General features: G+C 35.6%; 1 protein-coding gene across 1 annotated transcript; it reads right to left on the reverse strand.

Annotated features, from left to right (window-relative positions):
* Positions 1 to 1,139: 1,139 nt before the first annotated feature.
* Positions 1,140 to 7,295, reverse strand: PDCD10 (programmed cell death 10). The gene is made up of 7 exons (XM_009884420.1): positions 7,079 to 7,295; positions 6,381 to 6,434; positions 4,927 to 5,044; positions 4,144 to 4,270; positions 3,701 to 3,779; positions 3,308 to 3,390; positions 1,140 to 1,619 (listed from the first exon to the last, which is right to left on the reverse strand). Exons 1-7 carry the CDS (start codon positions 7,172 to 7,174, stop codon positions 1,538 to 1,540), a joined length of 639 nt encoding a protein of 212 aa, XP_009882722.1. The 5' UTR covers positions 7,175 to 7,295; the 3' UTR covers positions 1,140 to 1,537.
* Between the last annotated feature and the right edge of the window lie 3,034 nt (positions 7,296 to 10,329).

Raw genomic sequence — 10,329 nt, forward strand, 5'->3', positions numbered from 1 at the left:
CTCTCCTTCACATCATTGTTATATTTCACTACAGTCAGTGCTTTCATCAAGGAAACATTTCCATGCACAGATACACAGCAGAACATCCAGTGCTATTTTGGAGGGTTTCAGATACCATTTTCTCCTTTTAGATCATTTAAACAGATAACCGAATTGAAAGACCCAGCTGTTGTACTCTGGATAAGGCACTTGCCCCAAATGAGCAATACGGCACCAGGCCAACGTGCAAGAAAAGTCTGGCTGTACCTTTTCTTCATCATTTATATCCAAACGAGGAATAGTTCTGTAGCAATTACGCTCTTTCAGCCTGAAGTGATCCTCCTGCAACAGCTTGTGCAGCTTTATAAACTGCTTCACATTCTTCCCTAAACTTACTAGTTATGGCCATGTAAGTATTTTGAAGACTTTCAGAAGCTTATTCTGTAATAATTCCATTTCAAAATAACCTCAAGGTGCACCTCAAAGGAGCATGCAAGGTATTCATTAGAACTTGTAAAATATTACCATGAAATCACAATGGTAAAGTTTGAATCTGTCCATCAGCAGTTCTTAACCATCTACTTAAGACAAGTTTTGTCAATCGAGGTCTCGCATGATTTCAATCCCTGAAAATAAAAAAAGTTGCCTTATTGGCATGCATAGTATAGACATCACTAGTGCTACCTGAAGAGTTCTATCTTCTCTCCTTCTCCCTCCCAAAAGGGTACCAATATAAAACCCAGTTATCTTAATATTTTAAATTCAACCTTTGCTGCATAGTCAGCTGCATATAATTAAAGTAATTCTTTGCTCAAAACCTCAGAGTAGTCTAGGAGTAAAAACCTGTTAACTCACCGCCAACAGAAGATTAAGAAAGAAGTGGGATTTAGTTTCTATCAAAAACAAAAGCACACCTCACTTCTGGGGTTCTTTATTATTTTGCCAAAGACATTTAAATAGAATTATACTAGTATTCTGGTCTAGTATTAGATCACAGCCAAAAATCTCAGCTTTAAGGAAAAACCCTCATTTTATACTGATTTGAACTGCCAGTAGCTTTAAGCACCCAAATAATTTTAATTTTTCCATTTAATGAATGTTCTGCAGTTCTAGAAAGATGAGTTATGCATTGTTGTTCACATACAGAAAGACAGTCTAACAGATGTAAACTATTTATTGAATATTTGCCACCAATATTGTTAAATACATAATCTTGCAGTTTTCCGCTTTCAAGTTAAAATGTCAGAAACAGAACACCAAATATTTACAATTCTTATAAGGAATGTTACATAATGACACATTAAGGCGTAAATTCTTTTGGCTTATAATTCTGAAAAGAATGATAATAGCAAAAAGTGATGCAAAATCTTCATTGTGAGATTATGATTAAGCTACAATGTTTTACAAAAATATGGTGTAAGATGGCAATAATCCCATTCAAAATCCTGCATTGGGCCCCTCAGGAGGAGCTGATAATTTATACAGTCAAAACTTTAAAATTTACATATAAAGGTACCCTATCCACCATTGAAAAGTACAGCTCTCAACATATACAGTTTCAGGCCACAGTTTTGAAGGTCTGGAGTATCAAGTTGGTTTGATGAATTAATCGGTTGGCACTTATGAACACATTTATTGCCCTGTTAAAAGAGAAAGATACTGCTTCAGACATTTTTAGAAACATCTCATTCAATAAATACAGCATTAAGTTTGGGCAAGTAAAAATATTGGCATCTAGGCTCTGCAAATTGGAAGCATATTGATGTTTTACCATCTCATGATTTACCTGAAGCTTACCGCTGGCAAACAGATAGACTTAATTGTATAGCTGTTTATTGGCAGGAACTTAAAGACTTTGGCTCTCAGTCATCATTGACATCTCAATCATTTAGTTCTGGAGTTTTAGCTAACTACGAAAACAAGTGGCACAGATGATCATTCAACGCCTGTTCATTTCAAAGCTTAACACCTCATCCCCTAGTAATTTCAGAATTTGCAACTCTTTCCTCAAGAAATACTAAGTACACATGCATATGGAAGCAATATACTATTTTAGTTATCTTTTTGTTAAGAAAGAGCTGTGGAGTCACTGAGTTTTTCAGCTCCGTAATGACATCTGTGAGCATGACTATTTTGCAGGGTATCTTATTCAACACGCAGTTCAGACATTTAAATTACTTCCAATTCCACAAGGATATGAAATACAAGCCTTACTTCGGATTTTTTGCAATATTGATAATACCTAACACACTTTAAGCTTATGCCCACAATACATAGAACAACATTCACTTCACATAGGGCTAAACAAAGCTCACCTCTTTCCATATGGTTGGGGTATGTGCATAACACATCCAACCCTTTCCTCATTTTTTCAAATAGTTTTCTCATCAACTGAGGCTGTTTATACCTAATTCATGTGAAAACTTATCTACACATCTGTTCAGTAATCATAAAGCTACCAAGGTCTAAATTTCTCATTTTGGTATCATAACCAAATTTACCCCCAATTTCAGTAAAAGCAGGAATTTAAAAAAAAAAAAAGAATGCTTTGATAGGAACACGGCAGTATTTGCAGCTGGTCTCAAACCGTCTCTCTCCTTTAGTAACGCACCATCCCCTGGGTGCTCTTAAGTCTTTACCAAGCTCAACAAGACCAGACACAGAAGGTAGTTCTCATCTTTAACACAGTAGCAGATAGAACACTTTGGCACTGTCAAAATCTGAAGGGGATACGCTCATCACCCAAAACGGTCACTACCGTGAAATAAACAAGAATAGTGACTTCAAAACCCAAGGTGAAGACCTGAAAAAAGCCTCAGTTCGAAGGCTAAAATGTTCAAATATAAAAAGATTAATCAGCTGAGTAGTTTCAAATACTGGGAAGCACTATAAGGAGCTATAAAGAAGGGACAATAAAAGTGTAAGTCAAAAAAAAAAACACAGTACACATGTTTAGTGTTTGCAAGTGATATTTCAAATAGGTAGATTATTTTTTTCAATAAAGCATTCATAAATGTTTGGTCCTTGTATATACACTGAAAAAAACACACAAGGCCATGAAATTTAACTTCACATATTCAAATTCAAAGCTAACACTGCACATGGGTGTTGTATAGTGGTGCATTTAACAGACTTCCCTTTCCTCAAAGGCATTACAAAAGTAATAAAAGTATTTTAAAGCAGCCATGGTGGTCTGAGGACAATGGTGAGGAAAAAAATTAGGCAAGTCCTGAAGAAGGTAGCTTGTGACCAAAAGCTTGTCCTATTTTCCCCCATTAGCTGACAAGACCTTTCGTTATATAAAATGTTAGGACACGAACATACTTACTTTCCATCTTTAAAATAGGTTTTCAGAGTATCGCTGAAACTTTTGGAGTATTTTACAAACTCTTTCTTTTGGTGCTCAAGTGCCTAAGAAACAAAAACACCAGGAGTAGAGTCTTAGTTCACATGTTGTTGGGTACAGTCAGAATCTTGATGTTAAACTGAGAAGAGGATTGGCTGATATTATGTAGGTATAGCAATTTTGATTTATTTTTTTTTAGCAGACATGCAGAGAAACTCCCTCTTCATATAAAACTGCTGAGACCCACCATACAACAATCCCGTTGTTAAAGTAATATGTTATTGACCAGTTAAGATCTCCTATTCATTCTTTGATCAAAAGGATACGCTCCTCTTATACCATTAAAATTATTGTATAAAGAGTTATTGCACATACCCGCCGGTTCTGGTATTGGTATTTCTTGAAGACATTATTTACTGTGTCAAGAAGTTCCTTTATTGCACTCGCAATGTCCCTGTTTGGCAATAAAAAGATAATTGTAATAGCCTTAACCTATCCCATTTAAAAGTCAGAATTTAATCCCCTTGTATTAGTCAGATACTTCCCAAAACAGTCTCTACAGAGTAAGTGTCAGACAGGATGTAGCCAGACCAAATGCAACGAGCCAGACCAGTGACATGGGTATTCAAACTAGGAATCAGAAGTTAAGTTTGGTCTAGTAAAAATCCTCAACTCTGTCCACTCATTTATAAGCCAGTATCAGGCTCCTTTCCAACGGGAACAGTGTCGCTAGCATCTCCTACAGCATTTGAACATTCAGGTTTAAATGCAAAGTTTGACCCCTCAATCTGCAGAAAAATACATAAAACAGTACTTACTTGATTGTCTGAAGAAACCTCACTCTGTCATTGATCTCATCGGGAATCTTACTAAGAATCTGTTTAAGTGCTCGTGCCTTTTCATTAAGATCTTGGAATTCTGGTTCTGGTCTTTCAATCATATACTCTAAAAAGAACATATTCAAAAATACCATTAGTTTTTCCTTAAGTCTCTAGTGACAGCTAAAAACACTTCACAAAATGCAGCAGTATTGCCATGTTACATTTGAAGGTTAACAGCAAAAACACAGCCATGGTCAGAAAACTGCAGTGAATACACTCTGCATCAATAGAAACACAGTGCAACAATAACTTTTATTATTGCAAGTTGGAAAAAGAGCCCATCTTACTTGATTTGTGAGACACTGAAGCCACTACACTAATCAAATGCAGTATTAAAATAACTTAAAGCCTACTGTATACTCTCCTTCTCTGACAGTGTAACTACTGCTTTTAATTTGAAGCAGAGAAAAGGAAGGTGAATATTATACTCCATATATGCTTTTGTCTGGTTGTTAGCACTGCAAAAGGTAAACTCACAGAAACATAATTCTAAACATTAATTTTCTTCTTTCTCTTATTAGTCAAGCATGTTTTTTTAAAGGAGATTTAACTTCTCCCAAAGAGGTATTCAGAAAATATAAATATTCTTCTACAACGCTGAAAAAAAAATATCTGTTAAGAAACAAATAACCTCTTCTGAAAATAAGCATAGATAAATGCATGTTCCTAGTCCCTAGCAGTGTAATTAAAAATACACTTATTCAACCTAAGAGAGATTACCTTCTACATCATCAGCTGCCATACGCAGAAGAGACTCCGTGAAGTTCACATCCACACTTTTTTTCTCCAGGATTTTCATAATGATGTCCTGTGTAAGACCTGGATTTTCTTTTTCAGCCTGTACGGCACAGAAAATTTTTATTCTTAAATATGCAAGACACATGAATATTGCAAGCACAAAGGCAGATTTTCATGTAGCTTGATTCATATACTGCAGGACTTCGCTAGGACCTTCAAAAGTCGAATGGCTTTAAACTAGCAGATTACACTGAAAACCATTCTTCCACTACAACATCCATTTTCATTAGAGTATATCAGTGGTTTTGTATAAACAACTTTTCCAATGAGCCTTTCCACTCATTTTAATTTGAATAAGGAAGTTTTTCACGACACTCCATATTCTGTTATATTTCCACAGATGCTAAGCTTTGAGACAAAGATTGTATCCATTGGGATTTAATTCACTCAAACACAGGTGCTACTCCCCCATCTTCCACATGACATTTTACAAGCGTGCCTCTTATGAATCACATCATATGCTCAAACATCATCTTGGAATTGCTTTTTCAGAGAAAAAAACCCTTTTGATTGATGACATATCTAAGTAAAGCTAAGCTAGACTAACATTGGAGGTATGCACGCTGCCTGTGCCACGGTCAAAGAGTTATGTACTGTGTTGAATAAGAATGAGGGTGTGTGGGTATTTTTTTTTTTTAGCTAGCACTACCATTTCCACCAATACCTCAGTTTTTACATTATTTGCATTCAGCTTTGCTCCTTACCACCAGTTGTAAAAACACTTAACTTTATGAGCTCTAGTTGATACTTAAGATTGTCTAGGTACACTTAAATTTAAGTGCAGAAACAAGGAAGTATTACTTAGTTGCATAGCTCACGTGTTAAGATATGTCATGCCTACAATTACTGTTTAAAGAATTTCAAAAGATTTCCACTTACTACTTCTATAAAGCAGTACAAAGAGGTATCTGTATTTTTCATTCTGAATCTTTTTTCCATTTACTGTTGGATGCAAATATAAGCATTGAACTTATCCTCATCCACAAAATAATCCCATTACCATTCACTTTGTAAACCGTTTTCAAAGTCTGCCACATGCCTATTTCTCATGAGCACCTATCCTACATAATCTTGTCATATTTAGACTAACTTTATTACCTTCACTGACTGATTCCTCATTTAAGCTTTTGTACTCTATGGACGAGACAAAATTCCGTTTGTTTAAAATTGCTCATCATTCAGAATTCTAGTCATAAAATTTTCAGACATCTCAAATTTACAATCCATCTAATTCCCCACTTTATTTTTACACTATCAGATCAAGGATGCAGTCTTCAAACATGAAGACACAAGGAAACAAGACAGCTGACTTTTTAGCTTCATCATATATTGTTTACCTTTTAAACAATTAATCTCCAGTATAAGTTACTTCTCACCTTAATAAAAGCTGCTCTCAGCGTCTGAGCTGCAGATAGATTTACTCTTTCTAGCTGCAATAGAAGTTTAGAATTATTAGTGATTCTAATGTTATCAGAACAAAACAAGTCAAGTACTCACGGCTTGCCTTATATAGATAATGAAAAAGGGAACTGATAGAAGCATTCAAATTGCTGGTCTCATTCAAGGGAGAGATACTATAACATTTGATCAAAATAAAAACATTAAATAATAACATTATAAAATAAAAGCATTAAAATCAAACATGTCACTAGACGTATTTTGTGTTTATCCAGCCTACAGAAGTAGTCCGGCAGAAGCTTTTGAGAACGTCTTGACCATCTCTGATACTCACAGAAAAACATATATCCTATTATGGCCATTAGCAGTAAAATTAAAATGTATTAAGCTGTTCACAGGTAAATGTTCAACTGTACGTTACTTCCTGCCACAGAAGACAGGACCTAGCAGGTTTGTGAAAATCCTCTGTAAAAGGAAAGAAAAAAGATCAAGGCCAAGACAACTAGCGATCTTTGATGAGCATGAAATCATATTCACAGAAAGAAGGGTAAAAACGCATAGAAAGATAATGATGTTAGACCCAAAGCTTTCCCAATCAAGATGAGGAACCTGTTGCCACAATCATATTTCCCAATATAAAGGGGATTATTACATTCTAAAGCAAAATGTAACTTACCTCATTAAAGACAGGGTACATGACAGCATAGAGAGGCATGGAAACCATAGAAGTGGTCTCTGCTTCATTCTTCATCTCTTCCATTGTCATCCTCATTCAAAGACCCACTTCTCAAGGAAAACACTATAGAAGCAAAAAACTCCTCATTCACTGAAATGTTTCTTCTTTTTCCTCGTTGTGCAAGAATACTTGAAGACCTTCGAAAATATGTTGTCCTTTGGTCGTGCGAGGAAAAAAAAAACAAAACACAATTATGAAGAGTAATGACTGACAGGTTCTAAAAATGAAAAGGCACAGAACAACATTGGTTTGTTACTGCGTAGAAGCTAGGAATTACTTATGAGCTGAATAAATACGGAATGACTACTTCACGTAACTTTACAACCCTAATTGAAGTCTATTAAGTGAACAGGTATTTTAAAGCGTAAGGTACTACCAAAAACATTTTACTTCAAGTTCTTATGGAATGAATTTTCCTGAAAGAACTGATGTTGATATGTATTACAAAAATCTTGCCACCACTCGTAAGCAGCAGCGTAAGATTCCTGATCACTCACATACGAAAAGCATTACATGCTGTAAACCCCAAACCCATACAGATGCATTATGACAATTAACATTAAGACTATCTATAAATATTCCATATTTTTACATATGTATCAAGCTGCACTTCTGCTGGAGATCAGCACCCGCTTTCTACCCATAATACTACAATCTTTGGTTTTACACCAGCAGAATTCTTCAGTTGCGTTTCCACTCCGGGTGTGTCAACAGCTATGTTAACTCTATGGAAAATTATTGTTCCAGTAACTGAACCTAGGTTTTGAAAGTTCTCCACCCAGTCCAGCTCATCATATCCAACATGAAGTGATCATTGCTCAGACCTTGAAATTATGTGGAAAAGAAAAACATCACCCTACAGTTCATAAGAAGCCTTTGTTACAGCCTGCTATATTTTCTGTTCATAATCTTATTTTTTACATATTTTATATAACATAACTGAGTTGAAAGATCTAAAGTCCAAGTTAAGAATAAAGATACATAGAAAGAAATTAAGAGTTTTAATTTTTAGATTTGCCTGGAGAAGCAATGCACCAGAGGTTTTTTTCCCTCCTAAGAAGCTTCAGACGTCAGACATTTGTATGCTCATGTACCATTTTTATTGATATTTTAGTAAGACGTGAAAAAAGTGAAGTTTTTAACAAACAGCAGAAGCTGCTACAGTAATCAATATAACTTCCCAATAGTTTCAACAGGTTAAAAATGCCAAGATATTTTTTCAAGCTCAATTCCTCATTTTGCTCTGCACTGGCTAAAAATCTTCAGGCTGTTTAAATAGCAGAGCAGATAATCTTTTTTTGCCCAAGGCAGGTATATAGTAGTTTAGCTGTGATTATGGAAGTGAAATTTGTTATTGATTCCAGTAAACACAGAGAACTTGGATGACTATCATGCATGTGTCATCTGAGCATGTGATTAGGCAGTATGAATATACTCAAGAGTAAGAAAACAAGTGAAGGACTGGTCATACTGCAGAAACAGCCAACAGTTACAACATGATTATAAAAAAAGTTAATCATGACTATAGTTACAAGTAGCAGCTCTTTATACAAGCCTTCTGACATGGACTACTCACTGCAAAATCTCATCTTTGTTTCTCTTATTCCTCCAACCCTTCAACATGACATACCTGAGCAGATTCCTATAGCCACAGACAGGATTACTGAGACTTTAAAAAGGGGTCTGTGTGGACGAGATACATCCATATGGATGGAATTGCAAAAATCACAACTCTCACATTTTTATCACCTACCCTGTAGATATTTTACAGCTGTCAAGAACACAGAAGAATACAAGTGAATACTCGTCATTCCTCAAAAAGCTGAGTATCTTTAAAGAACTTGGTTCAGAGTTACATAAATTCGTGCAAGGTCTACTCACACAGCAGGGGGAGGGAACTTGTCTGAACAAGTTTTCACTCACAACTGCAAGTACAAGCTGTCCCATTTATTATACATGCATATTCCCTGCACTAAAGACTCTGGCATGAAAGGGGCAGAGTGGATGGAGAGTGGTTTGTTTTACTGTGTAATTCTGTGCTTCTGGAAGTTCAGTAAAAACATATACTCACTCAAGATTCTACACTAACAATCACCACTGAAGACAGCATTCAAAGATTAATTTACTGCAAGTTTTCATCAAGAGTACCATATTCTCAGAGTTAAGTTTTTAAAACAGTTAAATCAGGTCATTGAACATTGTTCTAGTCTACTCAAAAGATTTTTGATCATAGGAAGAAAGGCAAAAAAAGGACAAAATAATCATTAGATACAACTACTTTGTTTTTATGGGTTAGCAGTATCCACAAAGAAAAGGAAACACTAACTGAAATGATGGATTTTTATGACAATGAAAACCTATTACACTGTGGACTACCACGAAGAACTCATTTTCTCCCAAAGAGCCATAAGCTATTGTTACTAATCCACAGTACAGTTAAACCCTCCATATAAAAACAATTATATGCCATCTATTACCTCTTTACCAGACACTGACACTCTTCAAACAAATATAAATCCAAGGCTTTGTATTAACACAAAGGATATAAGTGTTGTGATGGAAGACAAGAGGTAGATTTAAATATACATGCGGACAAGAAATACTTAGGAACATTAAACACTTTTGTTGCTAACATATGAAAAGAAATATGTTCAATGTATCACACTGGTTGTTCATTATTCCAGAAATCTTCCCGTTTTCCAGAAGACACACTAGGTAGTGTCGTGCCGTCATGCAAGCATCCGACTGCTAACATTGCCACACCGTTTGTCTTTGCAGCTAAGGATCAACTTCTTCACATACTTCAGATGTAATGCAGATGCACTGCAGTCTTTGCTAGAGTTAAACAGCAGGGATAAAAATCTTCACAAAACCCCCACATTTATTTGCATTACCGAAAGAGAGTTTGTCTTAGCTGCACTAAACCACACACAAGTATCTTTGAAGAAGGTCTCAATCCCGACTATGGACCATAACGCCAGGAAAACTGAAGTTTCTGTTCTATTATTTAGAGAAATGATTAGAAAGTCCACTAGCCTTCAAAATGCCCTGAATAAAGCCAAAGTCTAACACACTTTATCATGCAGCAACTCTGAGCTTTCAGTATTTCTTTTGGTATGTGATCAAATGCAGCCACCTGCACAGCTGCCAAGCTTTACGGCAACACTGTCTTCTAAAAGCTTAACTTCAGT

Source organism: Charadrius vociferus, unplaced genomic scaffold (genome assembly GCF_000708025.1).
Source record: "Charadrius vociferus isolate BGI_N301 unplaced genomic scaffold, ASM70802v2 scaffold104, whole genome shotgun sequence".
Lineage (NCBI taxonomy): Eukaryota > Metazoa > Chordata > Aves > Charadriiformes > Charadriidae > Charadrius > Charadrius vociferus.

Bases quoted from the DNA above. Each gene is read 5' to 3' on its own strand.
- PDCD10 (XM_009884420.1), bottom strand. From the start codon at position 7,174: ATGAGGATGACAATGGAAGAGATGAAGAATGAAGCAGAGACCACTTCT. The intron at 6,435-7,078 runs GTAAGTTACATT...CTTCTATTGCAG, and splicing joins TGTACCCTGTCTTTAATGAG to CTAGAAAGAGTAAATCTATC. The intron at 5,045-6,380 runs GTGAGAAGTAAC...TGTGCCGTACAG, and splicing joins TGAGAGCAGCTTTTATTAAG to GCTGAAAAAGAAAATCCAGG.